A 20,356-nucleotide genomic window follows, 5' to 3' on the forward strand; every position below is an offset into this window, starting at 1 on the left:
GCTTAACACATGGGCGTCCTCGGCCGATAATGGAAAAAAGAAGGGCGTCCCTGGAGCAGTTTTACTGGGTACTACAGTGAACTTCAGGCAGGCAGACCCAGGCCCATCCCCCCCACCTGTTATACTTGTGGTGGTAAATGTGAGCCCTCCAAAACCCACCACAAACCCACTGTACCCACATCTAGGTGCCCCCCTTCATCCCTAAGGGCTATGTTAGTGGTGTACAGTTGTGGGGAGTGGGTGTTGGGGGGGGGGGGGGTTGCGAGGCTCAGTATACAAGGTAAGGGAGTTATGCACCTGGGAGATTTTCTGAAGATAACTGGAGTGCCCCCTAGGGTGCCCGGCTGGTGTCCTGGCATGTCAGGGGGACCAGTGCACTACGAATGCTGGCTCCTTCCACAACCAAATGGCTTGGATTTAGTCGTTTCTGAGATGGGCGTCCTCGGTTTCCATTATTGGTGAAAATCGGGGACGACCATCTCTAACATCGACCTAAATTTTGCGATTTGGGCATCCCTGACTGTATTATCGAAATGAAAGATGGCCGCCCATCTTGTTTCGATAATACTGGTTTCCCCGTTCCTTCATGGAAAAACCTCAGGAAAACTTGGGCGCCCCTTTCGATTACGCCTCTCCACGTCACCCAACCATGAGAATACTTGGCCTGCTGTTCTCAGAAACAGCTACTACAGGTGAGTAACTTCGCTGTTTATTAGATTCTTGATATACTGCCTTTCTGTGGTACAACTAAAGCAGATTACATATTATATACAGGTACTAAGAATTGATGTATTTGGTTTTATTGTGAATTACACAATGAGTTAGTTTGCTTGTATGAGCTGCTATTTACTTTTTTTGTTGTTTTTTTAATTTTTATTTTTACTTGATGTGTTTTATGCTTACAGTACTGTTTAGGGCTGGATTTTGCATTTGTATGTTTGTTTTTCTTACTATGCTGCTTTTGGAGTTTCAGTGTCTGTTCTGCAACTTTCTATTTTTAATTTGATGTTTTGAGAATGTTGTACGTTGCTTTAAGCATAGGAAGTTGGGTTTATGGATAAAACTGACATTTACTTTCCTTTTCAGAAAACTACCCAAGGAGGTGAGATCTTCATTTGTTTATCTTATTTAAAACCTTTTGAAGTTCAGAAGGAGTCCCATGCTATGCAGCCATAATGAATTCAGAATACAGCACAGATTATGACCTGCTGTTGTCCCCAACCCTGTTGGACCATTCAGCAAACAGCATGGGGATGGACTCTGAGCAGAAGACCGTCTTTGCAATGGTGATATTCCTGCTGGTATTCTTGGTAATACTGATGGTGCGCTGTTTCCGTATACTCCTGGATCCGTACAGTCGAATGCCAGCTTCCTCATGGACAGACCACAAGGAGGGACTGGAGAGGGGACAATTTGACTATGCCTTAGTGTAAATTGGCAGCAAAGGATCTGACAAAGAGGTGGAGAGACTGCAACTGCCCTATGACCTGCCTAGCTGGGTCTAGGTCTGTTTAGGGAAAGGGAAATGGAACTTGATATACTGCCTTTCTGAGGTTTTTGCAACTACATTCAAAGAGGTTTACATATATTCAGGTACTTATTTTGTACCAGGGGCAATGGAGGGTTAAGTGATTTGCCCAGAGTCACAAGGTTTAGTGTCTTGAACGGTTTGAGAACATTCCAGGCCTAATGGAATAAAAGGATGGGCAGATTTCAAGGGATGTTATGAAGGGCATGTATCAAGGACTGGGTGAAATTAGACATTTCTTGAAACCTTGTTTACAGAGCTGACAAAATAGTTCTTTACTGTGAACACTGAAACCTCTCCACTAAAGGCAGGATAGTAGGCCATCCTATCTAAATTGTCTGTCTTTTCTAGTTTGGTTAATTTGTGGGGGTGGAGGAGGGAACAGTGGAAGGGCTTTTTTTTTTTAGGGGGGGGGGGGTTCTAGTCAGTCCTGTATTTTTTCTCCTCTTCCTTTTAGTTCAGGGGTTTTCAACCCAGTCCTCGGGACACTCCCAACCAGGATATCCCCGAGAATTGGGTTGAAAACCTCTGTTTTAGTGACTGAAATACAAGGGGTGATGGGGTGGGGAGGGATGCTAACCAAAGTGTTACTAAGTGTTACTTAGGTATCTCCTTAATGTGAAGGAGAAGAGATACATGCTTGCTGTGCCCATCACACTCCTTCACAATGATTACGGATGCTTGTGGTCCTTTACTAGATCTTTCAGGTTTCTTCTCCTTCGTGCAATCTTTTATGGTTGGCAAATGATTAACTTAGGGAGCCTAGGGTTGCTGGTGGACTGCACATCACCCAGTACAGATTGAGTCAGCCCCGATCTGTACATACCACTCCCCCACCCCTCATGGAATCATCAGGTCCACTTTTCTTAGGAAGCTCAGAGCAGACATGTCCAATGCAAGAAGCAAGGTAAAACCAGAGCTAGCTGAGCCTGCGCTGGGTAACATGCAGTAATATGTTAACTCACTGATTTGTGTGAGACCACCATGAAGAGAAGCCTGCCTTTTCGGTAACCATACAATATACATATATATATATTTTTTTTCTTAAGGGATCATTATAAAAAAATGTGTTTGTAGTATGTGATGTGAATGTTGCTCAGATGTCTGTTTAGAAAGAGTTTTATATGTACTCAGTCCTCAAGTGCTTTATTCGGTAGGTAGTAGGCAAGACAGCAGGGGGTAATTTTATAACTGGGCACCCATTTTAAAAATGCAGCTTAGGCACCCATGTGCCTGTATTAAATAGGCTCCCACAGTGAGCATACAAATGCTCTTGCACAGGTATGTGCATGTACATGTTTATTTTATAAAATACATTAAAGTATGTTTTCTTTCCACGGATGAATTTAACTTAGTCTGATGGTCTCAGCAGTGTAACTTGCTGGTGTCAACTTTACACTGCAAGATTTACAATATCCACCTTATCATTTACCAATAGACTCCAAACGTTTTTCAAATTCAAAACTACTCATACATAGTCCACTTCTTAAAGCTTATATAGAATACTAGTGGAACCATTTCCGTTTCCTCAACAATGAAATGGACCCTAGGAAGGCTATCAAGTAAGCTTTTTTTCTCTCTCCCCTGCCCTCCCCTCCATGTCCAGTGATTCTTCCATCCCCTCCCCTCCATGTACAGCGATTCTCCTCTTCCCTGCCCTCCCATCCATGTCCTGCGATTCTCTCCTCTACTGTCCTCCCATCCCATCCCATCCATTCTCGTTTGCCCTCCCCTTCCTCCCTCCCTCCCCTTGCGATTCTCTCCTCCCCTCGAATTTGTACACGAACATTCTCTGGCTGGCTGGCGCTGGCTTCCCTTCCCTCTCACTGTTCCGCTCTCTGACGTCATTACATTTTGACGTGAGGGCGGGGCAGTGAGTGGTTATGGATGTTACGAACCCAGGCATCCAGACGTTATGGTGTACAGCGCTGCATATGCCTTGTAGCGCTATATAAATGATAAGTAGTAGTAGTAGTAGAATGTTGGAGGTGCAAATTATTATATAGGATATGTTATTCAAAATGCATTTTTAAATTCACTCATCTTAAAGAGATCTGTTTTTCAATGTTAGGTCAGAGATCCCCAGATCTGGCCAAACTATGCCCCCCACGAATGCCTTTTCTCATATCATGTATAAGTGGGTGCATTCTTTAGGTGTGCATGTTCTCCACAAGCAGGGTGTAATCAGGCACACAAGTTTTGGACATCATCACAGTGTGCTGGGATGGAACAGTCCTCCCAGAGATTAGACCAATGTAAAGTTGTGAGCGTGCATCGTTCCCCCTCCCCCGCATGAAGCAGTCTCCTCAGTCTTGTTCATTCACCTCTTCTGAATGGACACAAAAACAAAGTCCTCCCAAATTTTGAAGAGTTTTCTTGTTCTTTAGCCTCTCATTGTTTTCTTTATTTTTTTGTCTTCAGTAAGTTGCCTTTTTGCTTTTCAAAAAAGAAAAGAATTTTCTTAATTTTAGTTATTTTAAGTTTTCCATAAGTCATTATTAACATGGACTTGGGGAAAATCCACTGCTTATTTCTAGGATAAGCAGCATAAAATGTATTGTACTGTTTGGGGATCTTGCCACAGGTACTTGTAACCTGGATTAGCCACTGCTAGAAACAGGATGCTGGGCTTGATGGACCTTCGGTCTGTCCCAGTATGGCAACACTTATGTTTTACCTGCACCCACTGTTTCTCCTTATTGTTTGCCGCCCATGTATGGCGCCTTTTTTACAAATTGTTTTCATTCACTCGGGGGCCTCCTTTACTGTCTGGTCTTTTGATGTTATCATTATTATATTCAATATTTATCATGGACTCCTTTTATTATATGGTGCTGACCGATAGTTTACATTATATTTTTATACCCTTTGTGTTCACTCATCTGTTTCCTGCCATTTACTCGCTCCTTTGACAAGTTATCTTTTAGCTTTATTTGGGACAGTGTAACTAAACTTGATTGCCGACAAGGCATACCCTAGCTCTAATTTTAATCATTCGACAACATACAGTTGCACCATAAGTAAATAGAGAAAAGTTAGTGTCTGGATGTCTCTCCCATATTAGTTCCATACTACGCATGCCTTAAATGAGTGACTGCAGCATTTTTTTTCTCATGGTTTTTAACTTTTTACATCTGTTATACATTTTTATGCCTTTTGGATTTATCTTGCTCTTTCCTTTTATTTTCTTGCTGCTTTGTTTTAGGATGGTCTGACTAGACTTGACCGCCGACAAGACATATCCTACTTCTAACTTTAATCATTCGACAACATACAGCTGTATCATGAGCAAATAAAAAGAAGAGAGTATCTGGATGTCTCTCACATAATTTGTTCCATACTACACCAGTGGCATAGCCACAGGTGGGCCACTAAGGGCTCAGGCCCACCCAACAGTAGTACACGTTTAGCGGTAGCTGGTGGGGATCCCAAGCTCTGCCAGCTGAAGACTTCCCCCTGATGGTAACAAAAATGCTGATATCCATGATACTAGTACCTGCGAATGCTCAGTTTTCAGCACATGCCTGCTGCAGATTGCCAAGGTGGAAAGAAGCATTTTCCCACCAGCTGAGATATTTTTTTGGTGGGAGGTGGGGGAGAACACTTAGTGCCCACCCACTTCTTGCCTCGACCCACCCAAAATCTGCTGTCTGACTATGCCCCTGTACTACACATACCTTTAACGAGAGTTATGGCTTTTAGCTTCAGTTTTTCATGTTAGTTTAATATTTTTAGCCAGTGGCTAGGTCACATTCAAATTCTTATATTAGAGGTTTTGGTTGTTCCAAACAGAACCCCCCCCTCCCCCACACTTTTACCTCAATGAATTCATTTCATAGGCATAATGTCATATTGTTATATAGTTCACTTGTTTTACCATGTGATGACATTCTTTTTTACTTATATTTTCATTGAAAGATTCAGCTTGAGAAAGATATACAGCTAATGACATCCATCTACATTAAGTTTTATCTCTTTGAAATAGTATTTTCTATGAGGCAAGCTTTGGACCATTCATTCAATATTCATTTTGATGTTTGTCTTTATTATTCTGTCATAACATTTAAACTTATTATTTAATGTAAATGGAGTGATATTTATTTATATATTATTATTATTTTTTTTTACTATGTTGACAGTCTGATCAAAACTCTTTTAACCTTACTGTCACTGCATATTTTTTTTATTTATTATTGTCATACTTTATAATGTTATATCATTTTATTGCATAACTTTGAATAACTTTGTGTCATCAGCAAATTTAACTACCTCACTAGTTATTCCCATCTCTAGATCATTTATAAATATGTTAAAAAGCAGCAGTTACAGCACAGACCCCTGGGGAACTCCACTACCCTTCTCCATTAACAATACTGACCATTTAACCATTCTCCCTGTTTTCTATCTTTTAACCAGTTCTTAATCCACAATAGGACATTACCTTCTATCTCATGATTTTCTGATTTCCTCAGGAGTCTTTCATGAAGTACTTTGTCAAATGCCTTTTGAAAATCCTTATACACAATATCAACTGGCTCACCTTTATCCATATGTTTATTCACTCCTTCAATGTAGTAGATCGGTGAGGCAAGATTTCCCTTGACTAAATCCATGTTGGCTTTGTTTCATTAATCCATGTTTACGTATATACTCTGTAATTTTGTTCTTTATAATAGTGTCTACCATTTTGTTCAGCACTGATGTCAGGCTCACTGGTCTATAATTTCCCTGATCACCTCCTGAACCCTTTTTAAAAATTAGCTTTATATTGGCCACCCTCCAATTTTACGGTACCATGCTTGATTTTAAAGATAAATTATATATTACCAACAATAGCTCTGCAAGTTTATTTTTTTCAATTTTATCAGTACTCTGAGATGTATACCATCTGCTCCAGGTGATTTGCTACTCTCCAATTTTTCAAATTGCCTCATTACATCTTTCAGGTTTAGAGAGATTTGTTTCAGTTTCTCTGATTCATCAGCTTTGAATACCATTTCTGGCACTGGTATCTCTTCCTCAATGAAAACATAAGCAAATACTTTCCAGTATGACTATTGTCTTCCCTGAGTGCCTCTTTTACCCCTGGGTCAAACTGATTCTTTTACCAGCTTCTTGCTTCTAATATACCTAAAAATGTTTTTACTATATGTTTTGCCACCAACGCAATCTTCTTTTTTCAAAGTCTCTCTTTGCCTTCCTTATTTCTAAACACTTTGATGATGCCCCTGCTCTGTTCTCCCTCTTTTAAACCCTCTCCCCACCTGCCAGCTAACCCAGTCATTGCAGCAAAAGTCCTCAGCTAGGGGCCACAAACTGCGAGGTTCCCTTTTGAACCCACTATGTAGACCCTGGGCCATAGCTGTAGCCACTGAACAACAGTTGTGATCTTGAAACCCCCACTCTGTCAGGGGCTATGAATGCTGAGACTAGACAATTTCAGAAAGTGCAACTTCTGTGTTCTGCCTTTTTTTTATTGGTAAATACGGGTGTTCATGGAAAAAAATGTCATTTTGTATTACATTTCATTTTGAAATGTTGACATTTCTATTATTTTGAATTTATAATTATGTTTCCTGCTTGCTGTATTTTTACAGTTCACATACTGTATGATGGTTCTATATTTTTGATGTATTTGTAATTCACTAATCAAAGCAAATGTTTGATTAGTAGACTATAAATTTACTAAAGAAATGAAAGTAATGGATATACTAAAATGCTTTAGTGCATGCTCAAATAACATAAAAGCATGATCATATTTTGTTAGATTTTTGTCTAGATTTTGGATGGGAAATGACAGAAAATGATATATCAACTGACTAGGCGTCCATACAGCTCTGTGGAGAGCAAAATGGCCATATTTCCTATTTCACCCATTAGGGTGTGGCAATTAGCGTGGGAGTCCTATTTACTTTGCACTAAGGGCTCCTGTCCTAACCAGGTGGTAATCGGTTAGCATGTGGCGACACAGCTACGCTAACAGATTAGCACTGGACACGCCTACTTTCCACCCCGAACATGCCCCCAGCGCTACAAAATAAAAAGTATTTTTTAGCATGTGGGAAGCATGCGCAGATTGAAAACTGCCGCGGGATGCCTGAGCACACCCCACGGTAGTGGATTTTAACCTCATTAGTGCTTACCACAGCTTAGTAAAAGGACCCCAATGTTTTAAAATGACAGCATATTTTCCTATTTGTAAGTGGAACATAAAAACATGATTTTGGTTAGCAAACAGAGCAGATATAAACTCAGAGTCACACAACCTGAAGGTTTCCTTTTACACATAACCAATGCATGGTTATCCTAGAACAACATTTTCCAAACAGTGGGTCTCACCCTTAAATGGACTGGCAAAATCCACATTTGGGTCACGATCATGTCAGGGACCCCCCCCCCCCCCCCCCATATCATCAGCTTGTGCCTTTCATCAAGGCTATGCTGTAACTAGGCCTTCGTAGGCTTGAATGGAGGTGGGGAGGTGGCAGCTGTGGTGTAGCTGATAATATATCAGGCCCAGGAGCAGCAGCAAGGGCAAGAAGGTACAGCTGGGGATCACATGCATGTATTTTCTTTTAAAATTAGGTCGCAGCCGTATAAGGTTTGGCAAGCACTTTTTTAGAACCTACTAGGCAATGTCTTTGTAAGGTTTTATGACAACAATATTTGCTGACAACCAAAGTTAAAGTATTGCCTTACCCTGAACCACTATTCCCAACTATGATCAGCTGCCCGCCACAGTATAATCATCCTATTGTCAACTCCTCTCAATCATTATCACCTATTACAGTTACTGTAATGTCAAACCATGGTCAACTAGAGCTAAAGCCACAATCAGAGCCATCATATTATGGATTGGAATAGCATAATTGTAATATTATGAAACCAGAGTGAACCATTCCTAACCAAGGCGGGCCACAATGCTATGCTAGGCAGAATGATAAAGATGGCTAGTCTGGTATTAAGAACGGCCATCACTTTGAGAACCACATATTAATAACCAGTAGTAGACCAGTGGCAAAATCGGACTTAGGATAGTAGGTTGTCACTGGCCTACCTCCCTGCTAGAGATTTCAGGAATCTCAGGATCTCCTGGGGGAACAAGTTCCATCATCACAATGAGATGCCTCTGAGAACGGTTATATGCACTTCCTGCTGTATACATACCTTCCTGTACTATGTGCTCTTATCTTGTAGCTAATGTAAACATGAAGGCCAGGTCTACAATAAATGTGATCCCTCTATTCTACTCAGATGTGTTCATGACAGACAGTGTAGCAGCCCTGCAGTCTAGTAACCTAACCTGAGTGCTCATTCCTATGCAGTAATGCATCAGAATATTTACAGTATATGAGCTAGGTTAGACACTGCATATATGTGCCAGTTCAGCGATGCAGGATGTTAATGCTACTGCATGTCTCTGAGAGTAAGTACAGTTTCTGGTACCCATTGCCACCCGGTTTGTATAATGTATTGGAGGTTGTGATTCTCTCCCTCTGTGTCAGGGTTGTGTTAAAAAGTGTTGCCTTCCTCACGAGAACGCAAGTGTTGCTTTCTTGGCACTTGCTCTTTATTAGTTACAGGTGTGTGTACCAATGTATGTTTCACTGTCCATTAAAAATGATATATCGGGGACCAACTCTGCCTTACTGTATTCTTCTTTCAGCAACTTTCTGCCCCTTGCACAGTTAATTTTCATTTCAGTCCCTAGGCTGCTGGTGTCACAAGCAAGAACAAATTATTAGGAGAAAGGGCAAAAAAGGTCTATGAACTAAAGACCAGGGTTGTACTGTCCTAGCAGTGGGTCTGTGTTTATCCCAAGTGATTCCATTATGATGTAAGTCAAGCTACAAAATGGGGCATGCCCCTCCTCCCAACTTGTCATGAATTAGAGAGCTAGAGTTATCCTGAAGTCTCTTCAGGACACTGACGTGTACTAGGACATATAGTACCAGTCTTTGAACTGGAAGTGGCAGATAGGGCACTCCGAACATGTTAAGATGCTGAATCCAAAGCTCGGGAATACAAGTATATACACTCATAAAGTAGTGTGGAAGCTGTGTGAGTCACCCCCCCCCCCCCCCCCCCCCCTTAGACATCCCGGACTATTTTTGTGCTCAAATTTCAGGATCAGGATTGATCAAGGAAATCCACAAGGGACGCCCTCCCTCCCATCAGAGCTTCAGTCAGGAAGCTAGTTTTTTTTGGTACTAACAGGCTTGTTTTCGAAAGGAAAGGACGCCCATCTTCCGAGGTCACCCAAATCGGCATAATCGAAAGCCGATTTTATTTGTGTCCTCGACTGCTTTCTGTTGCGGGGATGACCAAAGTTCACGGGGGCGTGTCGGCAGTGTACCGAAGGTGGGACGGGGCGTGGTTAAGAGATGGGCGTCCTCGGCCGATAATGGAAAAAAGAAGGGCGTCCCTCACAAGCATTTGGTTGACTTTACTTGATCCCTTTTTTTTTTCACGACCAAGCCTCGAAAAGGTGCCCGAACTGACCAGATGACCACCGGAGGGAATCAGGGATGACCTCCCCTTACTTCCCCAGTGGTCACCAACCCCCTCCCACCCAAAAAAATATATTACAAAACATTTTTTTCCAGCCTCTATGCCAGCCTCAAATGTCATACCTAGCTCCATCACAGCAGTATGCAGGTCCCTGGAGCAGTTTTTAGTGGGTGCAGTGCACTTCAGCAGGCGGACCCAGGCCCACCCCCCCACACCTGTTACACTTGTGGTGGTAAATGGGAGCCCTCCAAAACCCACCCGAAACCCACTGTACTCATATGTAGGTGCCGCCCTTCATCCCTAAGGGCTATGGTAGTGGTGTACAGTCGTGGGGAGTGGGTTTTGGGGGGGGGTTGGAGGCTCAGCACCTAAGGTAATGGACCGCACCTGGAGTATTGTGTTCAGTACTGGTCTCCGTATCTCAAAAAAGATATAGTAGAATTGGAAAAGGTACAGCGAAGGGCGACGAAAATGATAGTGGGGATGGGACGACTTTCCTATGAAGAGAGGCTGAGAAGGCTAGGGCTTTTCAGCTTGGAGAAGAGACGGCTGAGGGGAGATATGATAGAAGTGTATAAAATAATGAGTGGAATGGATCGGGTGGATGTGAAGCGACTGTTCACGCTATCCAAAAATACTAGGACTAGAGGGCATGAGTTGAAGCTACAGTGTGGTAAATTTAAAACGAATCGGAGAAAATTTTTCTTCACCCAACGTGTAATTAGACTCTGGAATTCGTTGCCGGAGAACGTGGTACGGGCGGTTAGCTTGACGGAGTTTAAAAAGGGGTTAGATAGATTCCTAAAGGACAAGTCCATAGACCGCTATTAAATGGACTTGGAAAAATTCCGCATTTTTAGGTATAACTTGTCTGGAATGTTTTTACGTTTGGGGAGCGTGCCAGGTGCCCTTGACCTGGATTGGCCACTGTCGGTGACAGGATGCTGTGCTAGATGGACCTTTGGTCTTTCCCAGTATGGCACTACTTATGTACTTATGTACTTATGGTAGCAATTTCTGAAGTCCACTGCAGTGCCCCCTAGGGTACCCGGTTGGTGTCCTGGCATGTGAGGAGGACCAGTGCAGTACGAATGCTGGCTCCTCCTATGACCAAATGCCTTGGATTTGGTCGTTTTTGAGATGGGCGTCCTCAGTTTCCTTTATGGCCAAAAACCGGGGTCAACCATCTCTAAGGTTGACAATCTCAACATTTAGGTTGACCGTCTCTAAGGGCGACCTAAATGTTGAGATTTGGGCATCCCCGACCGTATTATCAAAACGAAAGATGGACATCCATCTTGTTTCAATAATACGGGTTTCCCCGCCCCTTCGCCGGGACGTCCTTAGAGATGGACGCTCTTAGAGATGGTTGTCCCCTTTCGATTATGCCCCTCCACGGGATGTAAGGAGTGGTTTGTGAGTATGTGGATGTCTGAGGCAAGGGGCATCAGGCATAGGGTGGTATCAAACAGCAGGGGTGTGGTGGGAGGAGCAGAGGTTGTATTTGTGCTGGGGGTGCAGCAGGGGAATAGTGTGTGTCAGGGTGTCAGTTGTAGGTGAGGTGGCTAGGGTTTTCTGTGTGTGTGTGTATGTGTGAGGGACCTTGGGGGGGTCAGAAGAGGGGAAGAGAGGTGTCTGATTTGATTCAAGTGTGCAGGGAGAGCAACAGTGATTCAGTGAAGGATTCAGGTGAACCCTGTTTTCTCTCCCCCCCATTCGCCCATTACAATTCACATTGGGAGCACATAAAGCAATGGGAGAAGTGAACATAGCAGTTAGTATGCTTAGCCCCAATAGAGTTTCTTTGCCAGCTCCCAATCTTTCTCTCCAGTCATCCCAGTTGTAGGAGAAGCGCTAAGTGCACATCATCTGCCACCACAGTATGGCCATAGCGTTTGCTGTGTTCATCCCCTTCCAGTGCACTGCCCTTGCAGTCACCAACACTGGGTTCACTGTTGGGGTGGAGGAGCCTGCCCTCTCTGTCACCCACTGCTGCTGTGTGTTCAGGTAGTGGAGCTCCCCTCGCCTAGAGTTCCAATCCATACAACAGCGGGCTTCTGTTTGTTCTAGCTGCTTGCTCCTTTGGCAACACAGGGTGTCACAATATTTTTCTGCTCCTGCTTTCCCTTTGGTTCCTGCTGCTGCCCCCCCCCCCCCCCCCCACCAAATTTAACAGCTGAAGCAACTATCTCATCTAATGAGAGGACCATTCCAGCGACTGTGGCATACTACCTCTTCTATCTCCCTCTTTCCTAAGGTTATTCTAGTTCTTTTCTTTTAATCTCTTGCATTATTAAATTTGTAAACTGCTGTGATAGTGTGTACGCTATGACAGTATATGAAGAATAAAAAATCTGAAAGCTAAGGAGAATGTTCTGGAGCTTACCAGCGGGTCAGATTGAGGTAAACTGCATACAACCTGCTTTTCAAAGAGAAGGTTCTCTGCAAGTGTTGCTTTGGTTTCCATGCCATAACTCTACACAGACATCAATCAAATAGGAACAGGGGAAAAAACTATACACCCTCCCGCATCAATAATAGAAACCAAAAAATAGGGAGAGATGTGAAAACGTGACAGATCCTGAAAAAAATTTAACCAACTTCTATCAAATAAAGTACAATAAAGTTAAAGACACAGCAGCATCAGATATGAATAGGAAAAAGCTATACGATCTCTTATAGTACACAACTATTTCAGCTTACAATACAGCAAGAATCATTTGCCCAAGTGGCCTTTCTTCTGATTGAAATATTATTAAACACACATTATATAGAAAAACAAAGGAAGCGACCACTTATCTTAAATTGTGCCTGTGCACTTCATGCTAGCAATCCAAAAAGAGAGATCACCCTACGTAAGTACATAAGTATTGCCATACTGGGACAGACTAAAGGTCCATCAAGCCCAGCATCCAGTTTCCAACAGTGGCCAATCGAAGTTACAAGTATCTGGCAAGATCCCAAAACAGTACAATACATTTATGCTGCTTATCCTAGAAATAAGCAGTGCATTTTCCCCAAGTCCATTTTAATAATGGCTTATGGGCATTTAGGAAGCTAGCCAAACCTTTTTAAAACCCTGCTAAGCTAACTGCTTTTACTACATTCTGAATTGCTAGCATGAAGTGCATGGGCATAATTTAAGATAAATGGTCACTTCCTTTGTTTTTCTATATAATATGTGTTTAATAAAAAGACACATGCAAATGATTGATGCTGTATTGTAAGCTTTGATCTGAAATAGTTGTGCGCTATGAGATCTTATAGCTTTTTCTTATTCACATCTGCTGCCACTGTATCTTTAACTTTATTGTATTTTATTTTATTTAGTAGAGGATAGTTAAAATCTTTTCCCGAATCTGCCACATTTTCACATTTCTCCCTATTTTTTGGTTTCTATCTCTACATAGTGTATGAACATTAAGTCACTGAGGGAAAAGCAATTTTCTGTTCAGGGAATTTATCTGAGTAACTGCTTACCTAACTGTGCAAATTCCTTTAAAAATTGTTGTGCATATGATGCCTGCCTGCTTGCAGTTCTGTTAAAGATCCACTCTTCATATGTTCGTGATGTAGTCATACTTTACATGTACAGCCAGCTTAATACCTGCTTAGGGTGCTGAGGAAGATCTGTACAGTGGCATTATGAGGGAACAGCCACACAAGGGATGCTTCTGGACCTTAATTGGGAATGGATTAAAAGCATAGAGTTATTTAAGGAGTTGCTAGTTGTTTAAACTTTAGTGGGAGTTGATTTAGGTGGTGCTGACCTCTGGTGGTGTGCAGTGGAATGGTTACTATGCATTTAGATGAAGGGAAAACAGCTAGTTGCAGATTGTTAGTTTATTTAAAAGATTTTACTTACAGCATGTTTGAGCCTTATTTCTAAATATTGTGGATACAAGAAAGCAAACTTTTAACCTGTAACTGATGTTCTACATGGACAACAGGATTAAATACCATATGGGCAGAGTGACAGCAGCAGGCAGTCCTCATTGAAGCCCACATTGGAGCTAACAACATGCAGAGAAGTAGTTAAGTGGGAAGGAATGTGGGGCAAGTAATCCTGCTGTCCATGTAGAGCACCAGTGACAGGCAAGCAATGTTGTTTTTTTTGGCATGGATGAGCAAAATGGCCAGCCCTACATATGGGGACTCCTATCTCCTAAGCTAAGGCTTGTCTTGATGTTTCCTTCCATCCCACACATAGTAATCATTTAAAATAATACTATATACTTGAATATATAGTTTTGTCATATTTTGTAATTGTTGTGGTCTTGTAGCTTATCCCCCAAAGTAATGATTTATGGTTTATTTTATTTAAAATAAAAACAAACTCACTCTAGCCCTGCTTTGTTTCTTTTGAAAGGTAGAAGTCTTTAACTCCAATAGAAGAATATTCCTACCTAGATTGTAAGCTCTTTGAGCAGGGACTGTCTCTGTGTGTCTCATGTTCAGCGTTGCGTACGCCTGGTAGCGCTATACAAATGTTATTAGTAGTAGTAGAGTTATAGAGAATGGAGAAATTAGGTCTTACCTGCTAATTTTCTTTCCTTTAGACCATCCAGACCAGTCATGATGCTTGGATTATGCACCCCTATCAGCAGATAGAGACTAAGAACACTGACTCTGAGAATTGTATAAGAATCCTGTGCAGTTCCCAGCCAGCCAGTATTTTAAGCAGATGAAAGGCAAATATAGCTCCCTTCCCTTTGCCATAAGCCCTAAAGCATTCCATACTGTTCCTCTGCATGGAGTTCACTCCTTGTAAGACTCTCTTTTAGTTATGTAATCTTAGGTTTTTTTGTTTTGTTTTTTTAAATTCAAAAGTGCTTGAACAACCCTATAAGATGATCAAGTGAACAAATAAACCAACATTAAACAGTCATAGACATGGTATAACGACAATTCTATACACTGCGATATCTCTGTTATAACAGTGCAACCATTAAAAAATAAAAATTAAATAAACAACCATACAAAGCCATACAAAAATGAAAAAATGAGCATGGAGTACAATCCCGTATTATTAAAGTTGACAAAATTTAATCACCGGGTCCCACGTTTTTTGAAAATGTCGCATAGAATTATTGCATTCTGCTAAAATTTTCTCATATTTGAGAATTGTACACACATTTGCCCACCAAAAGCAGAAAGAGACTAATTTGTGGTTTTTTTCAGTTATTAATAATAGTGGAAATTGCTATAGCTAATAATGCATCGAATCATTTGTAATTACAATTACGGTCTGCCTTTTTTAAACCTGCAGATAGAAAAATAATGAGTTGATATGAGAGGGAAAACCTGATATGAAGGATGGCACTTATGCACTCCCATACAGCTGACCAGAATAAATGAAGGTCAGGACAGGAAAAACACATATGTTCTAGGGTACCTATACCACTATTACAGGACCAGCATACGTTTGATAATGAAGAATCAACTTTATGTTGTTTAACTGGTGTCCATAATGCTTTATGGGCCAAAAGAAAGAGGGATTGCAATATTGGGATCGATGTAATAGGTTTCATAGATTTGGTCCAAAACCATTTCCATTAACCATATGTTTTGAAGGGCATTAATTTTTGAATGGTTAAGTGGCAATAAAACAGAATAAAATTTAGAAGCAATTCCCTTTGGCTGAGAGATTGAGATAAACACATTCAGTATATCTGGAGTTTGGTATACCACATGATGTTTGTTTATCCACTTGGTGACTCCAGATTTTAATTGTAGATATTTAAAATATTATCAGGAAGGTGCCAAATTTTCAAAGAGGATATTTTTCTGAGAACATCCAGCTTATTTTCGAAGGAGATCGCCGGTCATCTTCCGACACAAATCGGGAGATGGCCGGTGATCTCCTGAACCCAGCCAAATCGGTGTAATCGAAAGCCGATTTTGGCTGGTGCCAACTGCTTTCCGTCGCGGAGCCGGCCAAACTTCAAGGGGGCGTGTCGGTAGGGTAGCGAAGGTGGGATGGGGCGTGGTCACGATAGCCGGCTTCGCCCGATAATGGAAAAAAGAAAGCCGGCCCTGATGAGCATTTCGCCTGCTTCACTTGGTCCCTTTTTTTCAGGACCAAGCTTCCAAAAGGTGCCCCAACTGACCAAATGACCACCGGAGGGAATCGGGGATGACCTCCCCTTACTCCCCCTGTGGTCACCAATCCCCTCCCACCCCCCCAAAAAAAATTTGCCAGCCTCTATGCCAGCCTGAAATGTCATACCCAGCTCCCTGACAGCAGTATGCAGGTCCCTGGAGCAGTTTTAGTGGGTGCAGTGCATTTCAGGCAGGTGGACCCAGTCCCATCCCTCCCTCCCTCTTACACTTGTGGTGGTAACTGTTAAGCCCTCCAAAACCCCCCAAACCCCACTGTACTCCCACTGTAGGTGCCCCCCTTCATCCCTAAGGGCTATGGTAGTGGTGTACAGTTGTGGGGAGTGGGTTTTGGGGGGGATTTGGGGGGCTCAGCACCCAAGGTAAGGGAGCACTGCAATGCCCCCTAGGGTGCCCGGTTGGTGTTCTAGCATGTGAGGGGGACCAGTGCACTACAAATGCTGGCTCCTCCCATGACCAAATGCCTTGGATTTAGCCGGGTTTGAGATCGCCGGCATTAGTTTCCATTATCAGCGAAAACCGATGCCGGCCATCTGAAACCCAGCCATCTCTGACATTTGGCTGGCCCCAACTGTATTATCGAAATGAAAGATGGCCATACCCATTCTTTCCATATAAAAGGATTACAGCCAATCTTTCTATTGGGGTGAGTCCAAATTGAAGCCTTCATAGAAGAAGAAATAGAAAACTTACAAGTGGACTCTAAAATGAGAACAGCTTTAAGGGTGTCATTTATAACTGGCCAATTAATAGTTATTGCCGGTGATGCCAGTAGTGGCAGTTTGTCAAGTGAAAAGGGATTTACCAGAGTTTGTTCAATAAACAACCATGTAGGAGCATCAACAGTTTGAGAATTTGTCTCATGTCAATTCTCCTCTAAGCAAAAATGTTTGTAAAGGTAGAAGTCTGGCAATTGCAAACCTCCTGAATGTCTGGGCATTAGTAATTTGGATAACAAAATTCTTGCAGGTTTACTTTTCCATAAAAATATTGGAGTGGAGGAGTGGCCTAGTGGTTAGGGTGGTGGACTCTGGTCCTGAGGAACTGTGTTCAATTCCCACTTCAGGCACAGGCAGCTCCTTGTGACTCTGGGCAAGTCACTTAACCTTCCATTGCCCCAGGTACAAATAAGTACCTGTATATAATATATAAGCCACATTGAGCCTGCCATGAGTGGGAAAGCAGAGGGTACAAATGTAACAAAAAATTTTTAAAAAGGCATTTTTTTGTAGGTGCACTGAAAAATGATTCTGCGCACGCCCAAAACGCTACTGCAGGTCATTTTTTCAGCGCACCTTAACAAAAGGACCCCCATAGCCGGCCAGACATTGAATATTGACGCTGACTGGTTATGTCACGCGATATAGGTGGTCATCTGGCTAGCTGCTAATCGCAAATATTCAGCCAAGATAGCTGGCTATCTCGTGCTGAATACTGACACTTAGCTAAGTACCATTTGCCAGGTGCTGTTCCTGGCCAGGGTGAGTTTTCTGTTTTTTTTAAATTAATGGCCACATGCTAATTTTCCTATTAGCACGTGGCCATTATTTATTTATTTATTAGGATTTATTTACCGCCTTTTTGAAGAAATTCACTCAAGGTGGTGGACAGTAAGAATAGATCAAACATGAGCAATAGGCAATTAGAGCGGTAAAAATATTCAAAAACAATACAAAGTATGGCATAGTATACTACTTCAAGAAACTAATCACACTGTTGCCCTGAACTCGCGATATTTGCCAGACAGCTCTAGGAATAATGTTGCAATATATCAATTAATATATTTTAAATAAATAAAGCCTCATAAGCCCCCAGGGTACCAAATGTTTGGACAACACCTTAATGGGATCTCATCATTGGCTCCCGCCATCTCCGAAAACACCTACAGAGTAAAACAACTCCAGTTGGAGAAAAAAGGTCTGCAGTAAAAAACGGAGGAAGCTAACTATAACTATTTTATCCCAGAGGTGCACAGACAATAACTCAAATCATTCAGTATTCAAAAAAATCGGAAGAAATAATCCTAAATGTCACACATGTGCACAGGAGAACAAAATAGAGTACTTAGCTTCAGCCGGGTAGTAATGACAATTATCTTTAGCGCATGAGCCCTTACTACCACCTATTTTGTAGGTGGTAAGGGCTCACGTGCTAATCGGTTAGTGTGCGGCACCGATAGGGGTATGTTAACTGTTTACTAAGGTGCGCTATAGGCGCGTTAGCGTTTTTTAACACATGTAAATGGTTGATGCGAGTTAAACGCTAATGCGCCCATAGAATATGTATAGGCGTGTTAGCGTTTAACAGGCCTTAACTTTAAAGGCGCAGTAAAAAAAGCTAATGCACTTCAGTAAATATACCTCTAGCACAGTACACGCCTACTCTCCACCCCGACACCCCCCAGCGTAGAGATGCCAAAATTACCATGGGACGCCTGAGTGCGCCTCGTGGTAAGGCATTTTAAGCTGCGGTAAGCACCTGTTAGTGCTTGACCCCTGAGTTTTTAATGTAACCTTAAAATACTTTCCTCTCCATTTCCCATCTCAACCAGAACACACAGGAGTAAAACACGTTAATCCAAAATAATTTTATTGCTGCTATAAAAAAAATCCACAAAGATAAAAAGGTCAAATAGTCGCTTACTGTATGTGCAGAACACAGATCAATTTTTCCATATATAAAATTTAAAAAAAAGCAAAATTTTAAACAATAGGTAATTCAGGATTGAACATAAATGTTTATTATTTGTAACAGTTTTGGCTCAACATGAACTCTGAGAAAACCCTGTCTTTGCAAAAAAAAAAAAAAAAAACCAACAATAAAAACAAAAAAAAAACCCCCAAAACCAACAACAGAAAACAAACAAATAAGTAGAATGGAAAGAAAGCACCTTTTTTGGTACAAAAATGAAACAGAACATCTTTGCTGTGGCTAAGTCTCAAGTCAAGAGGCTCTTGGGCATTTCTGCAGGGTTTCAGTTCCCGTGGGCTCCCAGAGCTGTGCCATGCAAAAAGAGGTTTCAAGTTTTCTGTCATCTTCAATACAGCCTTCACATATACTATTAAAATTATGTAACACAACAAAGTACCAAAATTTGAAACAATAATAAAGCTAAAAGTGTAGGTACTCTTTAATTTACTCCTCCTCCCTGTAACAGCAGGAATGTTTATATACTGAGCAGCCGGCAACTGTACAGATGATCTGCATAATTTAACAGCACCAGATTATGAAAATTGCTCCCCTATTTGTGTTCATGGGGACAGCATTTCTTCAGGTTAGGGTTGCAACCTCATTCAGGTCAATGTAAACAGGCCATTCCAGTCTTGGTTTTGCCCCACTACATACATGGATTTGTAAATTAGATTTTCTTAGGGGATCTTTTACGACAGTGCGGTAGCGTTTTTAGCTCGTGGTTCAAATCAACTGGCAGTAAATGCCGAGACACCTATTATATTCCTATGGGCGCCTTGGCATTTACTGCCAGTTGATTTCTACCGTGAGCTAAAAACACTACCGCACTGTAGTAAACGACCCCCTTATTGATTTCCCTACAAAACATTGTGGTTCAGTAGCAGTGCTGTCTATTCCCAGGTAGAAAATTTGTGTTAAATGCCTAAGCCCAACTTCTATTCCCAAGGCTGGCCGCCAGCTCAATCAAGGGTTAGAGCACAACAAACCTTTGCTTGCAAGCACCTGGGGTGTTCCCCTGTTTTATATAACCTTTTCTCCGACCTAGTCCAGCCATTGCAGTGATGGCCAGGAGCTATAGATTATGGCTTCCTCAAGAGCCCAATATGTGCATGTACCTTAAGTCTAGACTAGACAGTGTCACCATTGAGTAATGGTTGAGACTCCCATCTCTCCGTCTAGTCTAGACTTAAGGTACATGCACATATTGGGCTCTTGAGGAAGCCATAATCTATAGCTCCTGGCCATCACTGCAATGGCTGGACTAGGTCGGAGAAAAGGTTATATAAAACAGGGGAACACCCCAGGTACTTGCAAGCAAAGGTTTGCTGTGCTCTAACCCTTGATTGAGCTGGAGGCATTCAGGCCAAACATTTGTTTACAGGCCTCTAAGGGCCCTGTTTACTAAGCCGTGTTAAAGGCGCATTAATGTTTTTAACGCACGTTAACCATGTACGTGCCTACAATATCCCTATAGGTGCTTACATGGTTAGCGAGCGCGCTAAAAAC

The 20,356-nt window shown here is 41.9% G+C and overlaps 1 protein-coding gene across 1 annotated transcript; it reads left to right on the plus strand.

Annotated features, from left to right (window-relative positions):
• Positions 1–1,157: 1,157 nt before the first annotated feature.
• Positions 1,158–1,433, plus strand: LOC115481081 (cortexin-1-like). Its single transcript, XM_030220096.1, has one exon. The coding sequence runs from the start codon at positions 1,176–1,178 to the stop codon at positions 1,431–1,433; it is 258 nt and encodes an 85-aa protein (XP_030075956.1). The 5' UTR covers positions 1,158–1,175.
• The last annotated feature ends 18,923 nt before the right edge of the window (positions 1,434–20,356 follow it).

The sequence above is a fragment of the Microcaecilia unicolor genome, chromosome 11, assembly GCF_901765095.1.
Source record: "Microcaecilia unicolor chromosome 11, aMicUni1.1, whole genome shotgun sequence".
NCBI classification, from domain to species: domain Eukaryota; kingdom Metazoa; phylum Chordata; class Amphibia; order Gymnophiona; family Siphonopidae; genus Microcaecilia; species Microcaecilia unicolor.

Excerpts from the sequence above, each read along its gene's own strand:
- LOC115481081 (XM_030220096.1), top strand. The coding sequence starts at position 1,176 with ATGAATTCAGAATACAGCACAGATTATGACCTGCTGTTGTCCCCAACC.